At 37.4% G+C, this 18,148-nt stretch overlaps 1 protein-coding gene across 4 annotated transcripts; it reads left to right on the top strand.

Annotated features, from left to right (window-relative positions):
- Nucleotides 1-1,224: 1,224 nt before the first annotated feature.
- abcg2c (ATP-binding cassette, sub-family G (WHITE), member 2c) lies at nucleotides 1,225-17,626 on the top strand. 4 transcript variants are annotated; one of them, XM_081350807.1, is made up of 17 exons: nucleotides 1,587-1,657; nucleotides 3,103-3,314; nucleotides 5,563-5,622; nucleotides 6,035-6,152; nucleotides 6,991-7,146; nucleotides 7,372-7,529; nucleotides 9,145-9,296; nucleotides 9,397-9,489; nucleotides 10,672-10,847; nucleotides 11,648-11,799; nucleotides 13,153-13,242; nucleotides 13,318-13,442; nucleotides 13,897-14,051; nucleotides 14,883-14,972; nucleotides 15,061-15,113; nucleotides 15,265-15,358; nucleotides 17,336-17,440. In XM_081350807.1, exons 1-17 carry the CDS (start codon nucleotides 1,655-1,657, stop codon nucleotides 17,378-17,380), a joined length of 1,932 nt encoding a protein of 643 aa, XP_081206933.1. In that variant the 5' UTR covers nucleotides 1,587-1,654; the 3' UTR covers nucleotides 17,381-17,440. The 4 variants fall into 4 exon arrangements, with proteins under 4 accessions (XP_081206932.1, XP_081206933.1, XP_081206934.1 ...); XM_081350809.1 differs by lacking the exon at nucleotides 1,587-1,657 and adding an exon at nucleotides 2,348-2,590 and having other exon boundaries at nucleotides 17,336-17,626; XM_081350806.1 differs by lacking the exon at nucleotides 17,336-17,440 and having other exon boundaries at nucleotides 1,225-1,657; nucleotides 15,265-15,612.
- The last annotated feature ends 522 nt before the right edge of the window (nucleotides 17,627-18,148 follow it).

The raw sequence follows: 18,148 nt of genomic DNA, 5'->3' as shown, positions 1-18,148 counted from the left end.
AAAACACCAGCATTTCCACTCAGTTGATATGTAGCCACTTTTTCGTCCTCGACCAGGAGCCGGAAGTCGGTCTGCCTTTGCAAAGAGTTCTCCAACCCGTGTTGGAAGCGTCTGTCGAGACCACCTTCCTCCTCGAGACCAACCCCATGCTCACACTGGATTGGTATCAGCTTGGGGTGGAAGAAAACGGGAGAGCACGAGGGGCAGGGCCCTCTGAAAAGAAAGCAATCCGTTAGCGTAGAGAGGAGAAACTCATGCTCTCGCAGTCAGAGCAGCTCATCTCGGTGAGCACGGCTTCTGCATGGGATTTCCCCAGACAGGCAACGCAACCCTTACTGTGCTCGTCAGATGGGTGCAGAGGGGCTCGACATTTGCAACAATGCTGTGAAATTTGCTCTTTGAATGCAAGCCGGATATCCGCAGGGGAAGTGCTGAAATCAGCTGTCAGCAGCGCTGTGTCAGCCTGCTCGAGAGTGTGCCGATCAGCAGGCTGCTTGCAGCTGTAGTCTGCTTGATTGCAGAGTGCTGAGTCAGCTCGTTCCGCTGCAAGGCTCGTTCTACTACTTGAAGGGCTTCAGCTTCTCCAGGAGTTCAGCGAAGAGATATCGATCATCGTTGAAGGAGATTTAATCTGAATCCTATGGCGAGATGAGCCCCGTTTTATAGACAGATGCTCCGCCCATTCTGGCGGGCTTCAGTGCCTGCTCCGATTGGCACATACGCTGCGTCTCCATAGGTTTGTGGAGTTGTCACTGCTCAGCCAATAGACTCATTGACTCAATGCAAATTCCTGCACTGCTATGGCTTGTGCAGTTTCACTGCTTTATTTAATAAAAAAGGCTTCAATATTAGGACAAAAATTCGTTTTTCCCCATCGCGTCCAGCGACATAATACGAGTGAACCGAATCGATACGGAACCTTATTGAAAAGTTTTACCAATACATTTGTTAAAATTAAGAAATATTGGGGATTATATTAGTTTTTCAGTTATAAGAAACATTAACATGTTTCCATTCATTTGTGATTTAAGGATTAGCCTATTTAAATATTGAGACAATTCAAATAGAAAACATACAGTACTAACCTGAAATTTCACACTCCTCAGTCCTCACCTATAGACTGTAAGTGTAAACTCTGTCTGATCACTTCTCACTTATTTGCCTTTTGCATGAGGAAACAAACGTAAAGTGATAGTTCAAAAGGTATTGCACAGTTAAAAAGGGGGGGGGGGATGGGTGGAATTGCTATGGAATCATTGTCAACCCCACAACTGTATTGTAACTAACAAACATTCATCAAAATATCTTCCTTTGTGTTCAGCAGAGCAAAGACATTTGTACAGGTTTGGAACACTTTGAGGGTGAGTTAATGATGACAGAATTGTCATTTTCGGGTGACCTATCTCTTCAACACTCTTAACCTGTTCATTCTGTATCCTGCAGGCTGCAGCAGTTGTGTGTGATTGTAAAGCTGTCATGTACAATGATATGCAGAATACAGATATGGAGAGATAGGCTACATTTATCAGCTGTTTGTTTCGACTTTGTGATGTTCTTGGAAGTGTGAGTTAAGCCCACCCACCCATACAAACTGACCAAAGGCAGGCCCACCACTAGTGGACTAAAACACACCGGAGCACATTTCCTCGAAGACATGGTATGTAATTCTTTGTATTATTGTTAGGGGTTTAATATAAAAAAGACCACCTGAAAGAGGTGCATGTCTACTTAAGACTGAAGGAGGAAAAAAAGGGGGAATTCCGTGGAAATTCGGAAGTTCTATTTAGTGTACGCCCTTCACGATTTGATAATTAAACTAGTTGAATTTCTTATAACGATAGTGTTTACCAGGAACAGTGAAAAGCATTAGTTTACTAACAGGATAATGAGAAATTACACAAGTCATGTCACCGTTTTCTTCTTGAGCCCAAAACGTAGTAAAAAGTATGTTGACGATTTCGCCTGCGATTTATGGACACCGGAACACTCTCGAAATTCACTGATATTACAGTCCTACATTTGAAAGCAAATAACTTATCAGGAAAGTGAAGACCTAAAATCAGCCAAGCACCTAAAATGTGCCCGTTTTTCAGTTGCTTTTAATTTCTGATCTGTCGCTGGGAACTCAGTAAATCAGGAAGTTAAGTTCTGCCAATAACGAATGCAGTATGTTTTTTTTTAGTCATTAAAATTAACCAGCTCTTAAGAGTCTTTTGTTCGGGAGTCAGAATAAACTGACTGCGATGTATCTTTATGATTCATAATGTATCATATGAACCGGCTCATAAGATTCATTCGTTCGGGAATCAGGCGCTGTAACTGCTATGATTCGCGGTGTGTGTTTTTCACACACGCGGTAGATTTCACGTTGTAAATTCAGCAGCGGTGATTCGGCGCCAGTCAGTACTGTTGTAAACACGCTGTTTCGTACTAAACAATGAAACTTGTTCTGAATAAGAACCGCTTCTCGGCTATCAACCCTAATCTTTACTGCAGTGCAATACTGTAACAAAAGACCATAGCAAACGACAGGTTCATATTCCCGGAAGTGATATCATTTTGTGGGATAACAACAACAGCACCAGCATCAGTAAGTCGTAACAATGGATTTAATGAATGTTCTGTGCTATTAGTTGGTTGTCTATTTTAAAACATCACTCCCCGTTTTCACAAACAATGCTGAAGCCTAGTCCCAGACTAAAATGCTTGGAAATCAACTTGCACTGACATATCTTAAAATATTTTGTCTCAAGATGCACATCAGTTTGTATTTCTATCACGTTTATAAAAGCTACGGCCTAATCCTGGCTTAATCAAGGGCCTGTCTGTATCGTTTTGATAAAATGACAGAAATCTTCCAAAAGGTGGTTCAAATATCAAACATACATTACAGCATCTTTAAACTTAAGTAGATTTTTCAAGAGGTAACAGTTACAATCAGGAATGACAAACTTATAATATGTTGTATACGTTTGACACATTAATGCAGATAATTATTATGACTTTTGCTTGTATTTTTTATGCACTTTACATGTTGTCAGTGCTACAAATGAAATGTATTTGTTCAGGTTGTTTATTGAAATCCTCACGTATCTCCCGCAGACAGAAGAAGGCATCATGTTGGATGAGGTGGTTGTGAACGAGCAGTCGTCGATAGACAGAGAGCAGTCGTCGATAGATACAGAGGAGTCGATGCCATGTTTCCAGACTCCAGGCCCCACTGTCACCTTCCATCAACTCCGTTACCGTGTCAAAGAACGATTAGGAATGTTTAGTAGGCAGTGGGTTGTGAAGGACATCCTCAAAGATGTCAGGTAACGACATGTTCTGCTAGTCAAAAGTTTGGGCACACCTACTGGTTCTTTAAGCAAGGACACTCCAGGGCAAAAATATGGGCCAAGCCCAAAAGGGCTCAACTCTAAGCTTTTAATTGTCTTAACCACAAATGATTGGTCAGGAAATTCAAGAATATGCACTACTTAAAAAGCCATTGCTGTATCAGAAAAACATCAACGGCAGAATTAAGTTTTTGGCAGAATATAGGAAGTTGTGAGTGGAGCGATGAATTACATTGGAACACAAGTTGCTTGGTGATGTTTCAGAGCGCTATAAAAAATATAATACATATCTCTACCAAAGTGGAGCATGGAGGAAGAGTGTCATTGCTAGCTGCTGGTATTGGTGAGCTACTTCACTGTGAAAAGTCATTTAATGCTTCGGAGTACAGAAGAATATTGCAGAATGGCTTGCTTCCCACAAATTAAAAGTTGTGATTGGAAGTTATTTTTATTAACAAGACAATGCTCTTGCCCAAATTGCAAAGACAACCAAGAAGTGGCTTGATAACAAGTCCATCAGGCTCATGTTTTGGCCTGGTCAGAGTCCAGATTTGAACCCTATAGTGAATATTTGGCCTCACATTAAACTCAATTAACTGGGAGACATTTTTCATCTACTCATGAACTGTTTGAAACCATTAACATTGTGTGGAACAACACTGGCTCTTCCTGTAAAAACCTGTCTGCAAGTTGGGGAAGGCTATTCTGTGCTAAGTTACTTCATCTACAGTATTTGTGCGATTCTTGCTAATTTCCTGACCAATGATTTGTGAAATAAATTATACAAATTATAAATTAAAAGGCCACTAAAAATGTTTTGCTTAGCCCATTTTTTTTGTGCCCAGGAGTGTAAGCATAAATCTGTAGGTAATGAGAAACATGAATTCAAACTTTTGACTGGTAGGTTTTACAATACTGGTCAAAAGTTTGGACTCATTAAATATTTTTTTATGTTGTTGAAAGAAGCCTCTTCTGCTCACCAAGACTGCATTTATCTGATCAAACATACAGTTAAAACAGTAAGATTGTGAAATATCATTACAATTTATAACATTCTATTTTTATATATTTATAAAGTGTAATTTATTCCTGTGAATTTTCAGCATCATTACTCCAGTCTTCAATGTGACATGAAAATTCAGAAATCATTCTAATATGCTGATTTGGTGCTCAATTATAATCAGTTATTATTGGTGTTCAATTATTAATTATGGTTCTTATTATTATCAGTGTAAGTTTTGCTGCTTAATATTTTTGTGGAAACCATGAGACATGAGAGTGATGAATGGAAAGTTTAAAAGACCAGCATTTATTTGACAGAAATCTTTTGTAACTTTATAGATTTCACTTTTGATCAATTTAATGTATCCTTGCCGGGAGAAAAAGTATTAATTTCTTATTTATTAATTTCTTTATTTATTCTTCTTTTAAATATTACTTTTGAATTGTAGTGTCTCACAGTTTCCTTGAAAATATTAAGCAATAAAAACCTTTTTCAACATTGATAATGATTAGACGTGTTTCTTGAGCACCAAATCTTTTTTTTTTTTTTTTTTTATACATATGAAGGCCAAGTACAGTAACCCAGCCATACTCGGAATTTGTCCTCTGCATTTAACCCATCCAAATTAGTGCACACACATTAGGAGTAGTGAACACACACACGCACAAGCACATGCACACCCGGAGCAGTGGGAAGCCATTTTTGCTGTGGCGCCCGGGGAGTGATTGGGGGTTAGGTGTCTTGCTCAAGGGCACCTCAGTCGTTTCCTGACGGTATTGAGAATCGAACCCACAACCTTTGGGTTACCAGTCTGACCCTCTAACCATTAGGCCTTGACTCCCCTAATCATATAAGAATGATTTCTGAAGGATCATGTGACACTAAAGACTTGCAGCAATGATGCTGAAAATTCAACTTTCCCACCAAAGGAATATATTACATTTTCAAATATATTAAAATGAGTTATTTCAGTTTCTAATAAAAATTATGTCTGCATCAAAATCAGCCACCTTGTTCTCTAGATACCAAAAAAACTCATATTGGCCAACCACCATTACTTTTAATGTCAGAGTTAATGGGTATTTTAGTTAATATCAGCTGTGTATGAAGAAGAAACAGTGGTATATATTTCACAGCTGTTCGCAATCCAAATAACTCCTTGTCTAGTTAAAAGCCGTTCAAAAAGTGACGTTTTCATTTGTTGTTTTCAATCTGTTGCAGTGGTATCATGAACCCCGGAATGAATGCAATAATGGGCCCTACTGGAAGTGGAAAGACATCGTAAGCGCATGTTCATTTATTTTTGTTGATTCTTTTTAATAGTATTTGGATGCTAAACATCTGAATCTCATTGCATTAGACAAAATATCAAAATAAGTGAGATTCATTTTAAGGAAAAATTTCACAAGCACAGGTTTATATATAAAATATTTTACAAAATAAACGTGTTTTTCTTAGTCACTGCACAGTGAGATTCATTCACTTTCAAGAATCTCTTAAAAGGATAATTCGCCCAAAAAGGAAAATTCTGTCATAATTTGTATGTCGTTCCAATCCTCTATGACTACAATGGAAGTCCAGTGTTGTTTGGTTCCCTATCCCTTTAAGCGTTCTATTGTTTTATTTAACTATTATTTTTAAGTAGTTCTCTGCATATAATATATCCTATTAATTTCATTGTGTCTGTCTTCAGGCTTCTGGATGTGATTGCAGGACGAAAAGATCCTAAAGGCTTAAAATCAGGTCAAGTTCTAGTTGACAACGCCGTCGTGACCTCTGACCTCAGGCTCTGCTCTGCATATGTAGTTCAGGTGAGGAGACACTTTCTAAATATTTTAAAGGTGACATATTATGCCCCTTTTCACAAGATGTAATATAAATCTATGGTGTCCCCAGAATGTGTCTGTGAAATTTAAACTCACAATACCCCCCAGTCCAGATCATTTATTATAGCTTGTCAAATTAATAAGCTTGTCTCATTATTTTTTATTTTTTTGTTGTGAATAATTCAGGTTCTGTAAATATTACGAATTTATTGTGAAATTTGTAGGAAGTCAGCTGGACTGAGTGTATCCAATTTTTCTGTATATTTGTATATTTGACTCCTACACAGAAAAATAAAATAAAAAACAAATACAGTAAAAACAGTGATATTGTGAAATAGTTTTACATTTAAAATAACCATTGTTTTTATTTTAAAATGAAATTTATTCCTGTGATCAAAGCTGAATTTTCAGTCTTCAGTGTCACATGATCCTTCAGAAATCATTCTAATATGCTGATTTGCTGCTTTTTTATTATTATTATTTATTATTATTATCAGTTTTGAAAACAGTTGTGCTGCTTAATATTTTTGTGGAAACTGTGATAACTCCGGATACAGGATTCTTTGATGAATAGAACGTTTAAAAGAACAGCATTTTAACAAAGAAATCTTTTGTGACAATATAATGTCTGTCAGTTTTGATACATTTAATGTGTCCTTGCTGAATAAAAGTATTTATTTCTTAAAAAAAAAAAAAAAAAAAAAAACTTTTGAACTGTAGTGTATATAATGTTTTTATTTTACAGTATGATTTGTATAAGAATTGCTGGATAATTGGTAGCAAATATGATGAAATCATACATTTCCTTTTGTTTGTCTTTCAGAATGACATTCTGATGGGTACTCTGACCGTAAGAGAGAACTTGGCCTTCTCTGCCAATCTTCGTTTGTCACGAAAGGAGTATTCCTCATCCGACAAAGAGAAGAGGGTCGATTCCGTCATCCAGGAGCTCGGCCTCAAAGACTGCGCAGACACTAAGGTAATGGACTTCAGCCTCGTGAAGAGGAATGTTGAAAATGATTTGTTTTATTGGTATGAACAAAACATCCTCTCTTCAGACTGAGTGTTTGAAAGAACTGGGTCAAGGTCACATATGTGCTTCAGTCACACAAAAACTATTTCTAACAATACGAGTAAGCGCTGTGTCAGAATATACTGTGTGACGGGAGGTATGTGTCCTTTATATGGGCTTGTTTCGTCTCAGATTGGGACGATGTTTTTGCGTGGTGTTTCTGGTGGAGAGAAGAAGAGGTGCAGCATCGGTATGGAGCTCATCACCTCCCCCTCTCTCCTGTTCCTGGATGAGCCCACCACAGGCCTGGACGCCAACACTGCCAACTCCATCATGGAACTACTGCAGAAGTACCACACGCTCTTATCAAATATACCTACTTCCTCTGCTGTAAACAGTGTTCTAGGTTCACTACAAGTGAGCCATTTAAAACAAAAAGCAATAGTTTACCCAAATATTTTAATTTCTTGATTATTTAATCACCAAAAGGTGAATCAACCTGAAAGGGCTCCACATGACCCCAGCTGACGAATAAGGGTCTGCTCTAGCAAAACCATCCGTCATTTTCAGAAAACGTGCATCATCATAGGTGTCCTTGGGGTTAGTAAATAATCAGGAAATTTTCATTTTTGGGTGAACTCTTCCTTTCACCCTGGAAAGCCTGACATATTCCAATTGTCCAATTTTATTTATTTTTTTAATAGAAGAGTTTATTCAATCTTTAGACAAAATATTTTTTTGAAAATGTGTTTTTTGTTGAGTACCATATTTGATACATCAGGCTTTTGTGGCTCATATAGTATGAGAATATGGAGCTCCTTATCGAGGAGGAATAGTCCTTCATTTTATTCAGAGGCCCAAACAAAAATATGCAATTTGGCGCAGTTGCTGATATTTATATGGCCAAAAAGTAAGATGAAATTCTGATAGCATGTAATGTAAATCCATGCGATCTTTATAACAGTACCGCAGATTACTTCAAATGCATATAAATATAAGTTGTCGCTCTATATCTCCCAACAATATGTCTCAGTAAGACACTTAGTTTTTGATCAAAGCTCCGTAGTTTTTATTGTGGGGGCAAAACATATAATGCAGTGCAATACAATGATGATTGAGAGATGGACAAATAAACAAAGCCTGATGTATCATTTTTGATGCTCACATTTTAACATGATTTAAAATAAAATAAATGGATGGAAAATCAAATAAGCTGCTTCATTCCAGTAAATGCTCATCTTGAAATAGTACAATAAAAATGTATTCTTCTTATGTTCATTTAAAAAAAAACAAATAGATTTCAGATTTTACAGAAAAAAGATGCGTGTGAAAAGGCCTTTTAAATATACTAAAAAATATAAACCATTAGTCAGACGACAGAAATCATGTAGTAGATTGTGTTCAAAAGTTTTGATCATGTTGATAATTTAGACGCATTAGAAATTTGTGTTTCAGATATGATACAGTAGGCTTTATAGAGTTAATATGCTGAGACAACAAAAAGCCTTAGTATACTTCACCCTTTTCATAAAAGTGTGGTTTGGTCTCTCAAAACATTGTATGAAGTGCTTTTAAAAAGTACAAGCTTCATATTTCTGCTTTGAAACCCTCTGGGGCATTCTTCCCATAGACATCCTTTCAAAATGCATAATCTACACGTTTTACTGTGCTTCAATTTGAGGGAATGTGTGATGTGTGGTAAATGACAGCCTGTCACAGATGATTTTAAGTTGTGTTGAAACTTCCGGAAAGTTACACAACATGTAACTTGTTTTCACCTTCAAGGTTGTTGTACTGTGTAGCTGTCAGAAGAAACCACATTCCACTTCAAATGCAAAGCACAGCCACGTACAAGGTGTTTTTTGTCTGTTTTGATCATGGTCAAGTTAGAGATTGATTGATGTTTTGTTCATTTACTTGAACTAGTTTTTACACTGGTTTTACACTTCTTGTTGTGTTACTCAGGCTCTCCAAAAAGGGGAAGACAGTCATCTTCTCCATTCACCAGCCACGCTACTCCATCTTCAGCCAGTTTGACCACCTCAGCCTCATGAACAAAGGAGAAATCATCTACGCAGGGGCCGCCGACAAAGCCATTACCTACTTTGAGGACTTGGGTACTGACATACTGATGATAATCCAAAAATTCAAAAGCAAATGCTAATTACATCATTGCATGTGTACTATGATTCTCAAACTTGTGTCGCTGTGTCGTAGGGTACAAGTGTGAGCCATTCAACAACCCGGCTGACTTCTTCCTGGATGTCATAAATGGAACTGTCCTTCCTCAGATTCGCAACAATAAATCAGGTGCTGTTGTGGTTTAAAAAAAAAAGAAATTACTCAGCAAGGAGTGGACACATTAAATTGATCCAATCTGACAGTAAAGACGCTTATAATGCTACAAAATAAATGCTGTTCTTTTAAACTTTTTATGCAGATAACAATAAGAAATGTTTCTTGAACACCAAATCAGTATAATTGAATGATTTGTGAATGATCATGTGACACTGAAGACTGGAGTAATGATGCTGAAAATTCATAGGAATAAATTACAATTTTTGATATATATATATCAAAAATTTAATTGTAATGATATTTCATGATATTACTGTTTTTACTATATTTTTTATCAAATAGTGAGCAGACTTCTCAAAAACATATTACATATACTTAAAATCAAATTTTGTTTATCAAATTATAATATAATACAATTTTATTCAAATTTTTGCTACATCATACAAATCAAGGATACAAATTTGTAAAAAGAGAAATTGGCCAAAAGGACATCACGGTTTCAGTCATCAATACTAGAGGCAGGTTGTGTCATGTGGATATACTCCATATGTATTTTATCACGGCTGTAAGTTAACATTGACCAATCAGAATGCAAAACTGGAACTGTCAGTTTAAAATGACATTTTAGTGAACATACGGTAGTGGCCAAAATTGATGTTCGGTCTAGGAAAATTGACATTTTCACCCTAAAATGTGTAAGCATATTGCATAGTTGTGCTTAGAGTCAATTGTTTTATTTGTGACAAAGCAATGAAACATGCCAAACTGTGCAGACATCTTTTTTGGCCATAGAAAGAAATTATGAACACATTCAAAAACAAGAACTGATTATGTTGTAGTTATCTTTTTCCTGTGAGCTTTTTGTTTTTTATGCATTCTTTTTTTTTTGCATAGTAAAATAAAACCTGTAGCTGTAGTTTTTGCCTTTTTTTGCCTTTTTAACCAAGTTTAGTGTTTTGTTCTTCCCTATTATTTAAAATATTTTAAAAAATTAAAATATTTTCCTCATATTTTGATGGTCTATTTGAATTTGTATGGTCATTAAAAACAAATATCCCTGATACTTTTGTAGTAATTTTTGGTACTTCACATGGACATTTCTACGTTTTTAGTTGTGGTAACTTTAAAATATAATTTTTACATTTATGGACTACTATGTGATCAGCTAACCATCTGTGTTTGGGGTGTTTATAGAAAGGTGCAGCAGCAGTGAGGAGACTGTGGAAAATGAGAACCCTCTGGCAGTAATTTACAGACAGTCCACTCATTTCATCAAAGTGAAAGACAGACTCGGTCAGATTTCAGATGGGCTTGACCCTGAGGTCACTAAAGGTGACCGGGTCGGTTACGCCACACCTTTCTATTACCAGGTACGTAGAAGCAAGTGGTTAGATTTACCTATGTTGACTCATCAGGTATATAACCAATAATAACATCAATAGATGACCTTCCATAATTTATGAACTTTACACAGTTATTGAACTAAACTGAATCAACACTGCACTGATTTCAACTGAATAATGACTGTTTTACTATGTTCTTTTTAGAGCTGCTTTACAGCAGAATTGAAGTCTGTTTGCATCATTGAATCATTATTTTCCTGTTTATCACTGCAAAGCTGCTTTGAAACAATATGTATTGTATAAAATAGGGATGCACGATATATCGGCCACCATATCGGAATCGGACGATATATGATCATTTTCAATATTATCGTTATCGGCCCAATAAGGAAATTTGGCAGATATATTAAAGCCGATAAATAATGGATTATTTCCTTCAGCTGAGACGCTTCAGGTGCGCACTGTTCGCCATGATGGTTTTGAATTGCTTGAAATATGATTGAAAGCACTTCAAAAAAGGAAAATAGAGTTTAGTGCAATGTGCAGCGCAAGTCTGTCATTTAGGCTACATAAAAGTATAATGAGAACATTATAATTGTGTACTTAGGACACAGCTTTTAATAGTGAGATTTTTGTTTTTGTAATCAGGCTCTCAAAATTTCGGAATTAGATTTATCGCCCGATATATCGTTTATTGGCCTTCAAATGTAAAGAATTATCGTATCGGTTAAAATGTTCATATCGGTGCATCCCCAGTACAAAACACTATAAAATTAAAGGTGACTTGAACACTGTACATTTGTAATGAGCATATGTCTATGTTGCAGCTCCTTCTGGTGAGTGGCCGCACTGTAAGAAATATCTTGAGGAATCCTCAGACGTCCTACGCCCAACTGTTCCTCAACATTTTCTTTGGTATTTTAGTGGGACTGATATACTACCAGATCCCACACACTTTACCAGAGGCTCTTCAGAACAGGTGAGACCCTGCTACCAGACCCATGGCTCAAAGTTGGTGTTCATTAGGTTCTAACTTAACTTTTTGCCACCATTTTGAAAATTTGCATTCATGGAACGTGAATTATGAATATATATTGCTTGTGTTAGCAATGGTGACTTTCAAAGAAAGACTTGCAGCCATCATTGCTTTGCATCAATGGCCTCACATGCAAGGGAATTGCTGCAAAGAATATTGCACCTGAAAGAACCATTTACAGGATCATCAAGAACTTCAAGGAGAGAGGTTTAACTGCAGTGAAGAAGGCTATAGGACGTCCCAGAGTGTCCAGTATGGTATGCTCTGATGAAGCCCTCTTCTGACTGTTTGGGACTTCTGGAAAATTTGATTGTCCAGAGAAGAAAAGGTGAACGCTACCATGAGTCTGGTGTCGGGCCAACAGTGAAGCATCATGAGACCATCCATGTGTGGGGTTGCTTTTCATCCAAGGAAGTGGCTCTCTCACAAAAAAAACAAAACGCTGCCTGAATAAAGAATGGTATCAAAACATCCTGCAAGAGCAACTTCTCCCAACGATCCAGGAGCAATTTGGTGGTGATCCATGCATTTTCTAGCATTATGAGCATCATGTCACAAGGTGAATCATGATCATGAAGTGGCTCGGAGATCATTACATTCAAATTTTAAATTTGAATGTAATGAGGGCAACTCCCTGGATCTTAGAGAACCCATAGAGAACCTGTGGTCAATCCTCAAACGGTGAGTGGACAACTCGGAGCACTAATAAGGCAAGAATGGTTCACAGTCATTTAGGATTTGGCCCAGAAGCTGATTTCCAGCATGGCAGAGCGAATTGCAGAGATTATGAAGAAAATATAGCCTGGGTTTCCCCATGCTGCCTTGTGCGCAGCGCGGTTTTATTCACGCTGCTAGGCAGCCTGGACACCATGGACCAGATTTTCGCCTCAGTGAGGGGACCAATCACAGAACGGGGAGGGAGCAGCAAGACGATGACGACGTCTATGCGACACACCGAAGCAGTTTGTTTATATCTATGGATCCAACATGGCATCAGCCTTAGATAGTGTTCTAAGTAGTTTAAGAGCGCAAGTTTATTTCGTCTTCTTCCTCATCGAATTTCTGTCGCTCTACATACGTCATCTGGTATAATTGAAACGATTGGCTATGAGCTACGTACAGGCACATTCGTAGCGCCCAATAAACGGCTCTGGGCATTCGTAAACCACGCCTCAAATACGAGAAAATGAACATGTGGTTCCCAGACCACGTCTCAATGAGACGAGGTCTGACGTTAGCCAGGCTAAAGAAAATATGTAAATACTGTCAAATGTTTTTAATTTTTTCTCTCTTCAGAACGGGAGCTTTCTTTTTTCTGGTCATCAACATGGTGTTTGGCAATCTGTCTGCGGTGGAGCTCTTCATCAGCGAGAGAGTGCTCTTCATGTGAGTCAACCTCTAAACATGAGCTTTCCAACCTGTTAGATGAAGACCATCAACACATGTTCCTCTCATCTTCAGCCATGAGAACTCGAGCGGTTTCTACCGCACCTCTGTCTACTTCCTGTCTAAAGTGTTTGCTGACCTCATTCCAAACCGCATCCTCCCCGTCTTCATCTTTTCTGCCATCCCGTACTTCATGATGGGTAAGTAGTCGCACTACCTTCGATGATACGATAGGTCATATGTATCCTTTTCCAAGAAGACAATCCCATAGTGAATTACAACAAAAATCCAAAATGGTAAATGAAGCAATAGACACAATTTCAGTAGATTGTAAATGATAGTAAATGTTTTGCTTTTAATAGAGTATTGTGTTATTAGCTTAGCAACATGCTATTGAATTCAATTGTGATGAAAGAGTTGATGCACATGCAGAGCATTTCAGATCGGACTCTTGCCGCCTTAAAAGACAGCTCCCTCTTTAGACAGCAACAAAACACTAGGTTTTGTCCTCTTGTTACCATCCATTTTGACAAAAGAAAGTGGCCAAAATGAAAGAGTGTCAATTCCTTATTGTTATTGTGTCACAAATGATTAGCATTAGCATCTCCTGAAATGACACGTATGAACATAAACGGCCCTTTTTTATGAGTTCAGGTCTGAAGCCTGATGTGGAGGCGTTCTTCCTGTACTGTTTGACCATGAGCATGGTCAGTCTGTCAGCGGTGAGCTTGGCCTTCTTGGTCAGTGCCAGCGTGGGCTCCTTCGCCATGGCTAACATCCTCATCGCACTACCGTTTGTCTTTATGATGGTGAGTGAAGAAGATATTTACTTAGGGGCAGGTTCACACAGAGCATGTTTTTCCATCATTTTCCATTATACTGCACTAATTTTACACGCTAGACGGACATGATCGACCGTTGCACTCGTTTTTTCGTTCCTGGAACCTGCGTCTCACGTTTTTAATTGCAAAAATTGTGGGTGAATGGCCCCTTAGAGAGTGTTTTCAGAGCTTTAGATTGTTTGCTTTGTTACAAAACAGAGACGTACAATGTTGCACTTTCTCATTGGTTTAGTTTGCTTTTTAACATTTCAAAGTGTAAATATATACAAGATCTTGACCAAAAATGTACGCACCTCTTGATGGATATACATGTTGTGATATTTTTATTTTCTATTAAGAGGTGCATACATTTTTTTGGTCAAGATCTTGAATTGACAATGCACTCTGTAAAGTGTCCTCCAGCACATCCCAAACACTTTCAATGAATTTACTCAGACTACACACTCCATCAATTATGGTTAGAAGAACTGCTGCCAAACATATAACTACTAGAAACATAATAATCACTGCAATAATGATCCAATCATAGACTCTTAATCATTTGCCTATTTAAATCCAAACAAATATGGTGTATGGTGTCATTATCTGATTATTTTGTTGCACTATTGTGTCAAAATGCCTAAATGAAACAAACTATCAGAGAAAATGTGCCAGTTTCCAAATTAAAGTCTTAAAACGAGTCAGGTGTGAAAATGCTCTTAGATTCCAGATATATTAAGTAAATGTCAGTTTTTGACATGAAGGTCATGTCTAGAGTCTAACCCTCATGGGATTCTCCTGTCCTCTGTGCTTTCTCAGGTGTTTGGGGGTTTCCTGGTGAACCTGAATTCAATGCTGAGCTGGATGTCCTGGCTGAAATGGGCCAGTATTTTCCGATATGCCTACAATGTAAGACCATAAAACATTTTACAACACATTTGAGGCTGTATATAAATTTGCAGTTCAGCAGTAACCCAACCACACTGTCTCTCTTCAGGCACTTGCCATCAATGAACTAAAAGATCAAGTCTTCACCAGTAACTACACCAGGTAGGACTCGCTCAAGCTCAACAGCGCCACCTACTGGAAATAAACAGAACGATCAAATCTGTCCAGCCGAAGTGGCCACAAGAGGTCAGTGAGATGTTTAGATTTCAGCTGCACACCTAAGAAACTCTCTCTCTCCTTCTCTGACCGGCAGGATGACAGGAGACATGTACCTGGATCATCAAGAGATCGACCACAGCACTTGGGGTTTTTGGCAGAACCAGGTAGCTCTGACAGGCATTATGAGCGTGTGTCTGATTCTGGCGTACGTGCAGCTGCGACGGATCAATCGCTGGAAGTGATGCAATGACACTGGTTGTGTTTTTTTTTAATTCTGAACCCTGAAATCAGGAAATTATAGGTTTCAGCTTTTCAACCATAAAGACTGAAATGTCAGCCTTACACAGCGTCCGCATAACTCACTACCTCAGTTATCCCATATCTTCTACCTCTGAAAATACCTGTGATGTGAACTATAAAATTATATTAATATTTGTACATTTTTCATTTGTTGTGAACTGAATACAGATGCTGTGGACCTGAAAAGGTATATTATGATTTAATGCCTTAATTTTTTTAAAGCCAAATTGTATTGTTTTCATATTTTTGACACATGCTGCATCTATTGCCAAGGTTGCTAAGTTACTAAAACTATTAGTAAAAACCTTAGATACACCTTTCCCCCAACATGATTTACTTAAATACAAGTAGTATATTTTTGAGAAATACTGCAAAATATTGAAAGTGAAGGGAAACTAATTTGATTTCAAAAATGTTGAGTTGTTGCTTGTTGGGCGAGAGAAGTTTATTTTGACAGACCCTCAACCCCTCGATTTTGACCGAAGGATCAAGTCTACTTGATATGTAAACCCCAGGCAGATCCATAGACCACAATGCAATATCACAGCATATTGCCTTTAATTTACCCACAGAACTCTAGTGTATGATATTAGTTTTTTTTTTACATTTAACCCCATTAATATTTGTAGCTACCTTAAGCTGAGTTTTCTTACAGTTCTAGTTCATTGTATTGTTTTTGTTTGTGTATTTTTTTATATATTTAAATAATATTTATTAAATTGAAAGGCCAAAGCATACAAACAGGCTTGTAGAATGCTGCCTAAACACATTTATAATGAACATTTTTATATAAATCAGCTCAAGTACAGGGGCCTGTTTCAGAAAGGAGGTTGAGTGAAAACTCTGAGTATGTTAACCCTGAAATGAGGGAAACTCTGAGTTTTCTGTTTCAGAATGGGATGTATGTTAAACCTGAAAAAGCAGAGTAAGTCAAGCCTGTTTCTGAAAGAGAGGTAACTTATACTCAGAGTCAGTTACCAAGGTTTTCTTTAGTAAACCCCAGTTTCTTTTGGTCTCCTCCCCTTTTTTAAAGAGGAAGTGGTGTTCAAACACCTCATTCGTTCTTTCAGTACATTTTTATTAATAAAATATTACTTTTTTTAAAAAAATAAGATGAAGTCTGTATGACTCCTTAACTGGCAACTGAAAACACAGTAGTAGATTAGATTTACATAATGTAGTTCTAAACAAATTTTAAAGAATTAAACTGTGACATGTACTGAAAATCACTGAACTGTGTTCATCTGTGCACCAGAAGTTGATGGACCATCCTCCTGCTGTTCTTCCACACACTGGGGGCGCGGGGAGAGATAAGAATACCCGTTTAGATTTAAACTTAGATTCTATAGGCTACTCCTCATAAAAATGTGAATGTGTAGATTGTTTGATGTGTAGACACATAATGTTAACATTACCTCTGTATGCCTCTCTGTGGCAGCAGAAACTCTTTATCCCCATGTGATGAGCATTTGGTTGAGTACACTTTATAACACTATTTGTCATATGGTGTATTGAGTAGGCGACTTACAACTGCCTGGGGTTCTGTTGGGACAGGAGGCTCCAAAAGACAGATTTTACCATCAGAATCTATTGGGACCAACAAAAATCCTAACCCAAAGTAAAATAAATGGAAATATCAAAAATAACACATATGTAAACCTCTTACATTTTATGAAGGCCCTTGGATCTTTGGGACTGACTCTGAAGTCCGTCCAGGAATTCCCTCAGCCGTAAATGCTGCTGCACTGCTAGACACTGGATGCTTTAGTTATTTAATGTCACATGTTTGTAAAGTCAGGTAGCCTACACCCATGATATGCTCAAGCCTTACTTGACTGAATTATGTTTTTATATTTAATTTTCAGCTGCTGCCATGTTCTTTTAATACCTGCAGGATTGCACCTACATGAAAATTAAAATTAGGTTGAACAACATACTGTTCTTCCAGTTTCATCTCTGATAACAGTTGGGTAAGTTACTGTATTACTAACTACAAATGACATCTTCAACAGTGTATTTAGATTAATGTAATAATGACTATCTTTAGAAATTATTGGTCTACTTGTTACTAAATCCCATGTCAACCTTAAACACTTGAACAATACAAGGAGAGACTTAAAACAGCACTTTTAATACTTTCAAATAAACAATTGCATGAATTATTCTTGAATTGACCAAAGTGTGTAGAGGGAGAAGGTTACATTAAACATAACTTTTAAAAATGTATGTTAAATAGCCTATACAGAATTGTTCTATAATCTAATACAATAACATCAGATTTAACTTTAAATTACAGAATTAAGAGTAATCCCTTTAATTAAATTACAGTATTTAGATTACTTGGTAATTAATTACACCCATCACTGTATAGGAATTAAAATGTGAAGAAATATGAAGACCTCTTTTTGTCTGGCGCTGTTGCCATGGTGACTCATAATAGCTGTGCTCCATTGATAATGCCTTTTTATAGTTGTGGTGCACGAGCTAAACTCAGAGTTTCCCATCTCAGGGTAAGTCAACTCAGAGTTCAAGTTTTAACTCAGTTGGTTGAACCTCCTTATAGAAACAGGCCCCTGGTGACCCAACTTTAGACCAGAAATCAGGGACAAAATACTTGTAACAATTCTTGAAGCACTGCTCACTCAGACACTCAAAAGCTTTCTGTTTTTTTTTTTATC

Source organism: Scardinius erythrophthalmus (genome assembly GCF_964197995.2).
Source record: "Scardinius erythrophthalmus genome assembly, chromosome: 21".
NCBI classification, from domain to species: domain Eukaryota; kingdom Metazoa; phylum Chordata; class Actinopteri; order Cypriniformes; family Leuciscidae; genus Scardinius; species Scardinius erythrophthalmus.
Note: the sequence above shows the minus strand (reverse complement) of the source record. Positions and strands in the feature narration are given on the sequence as shown.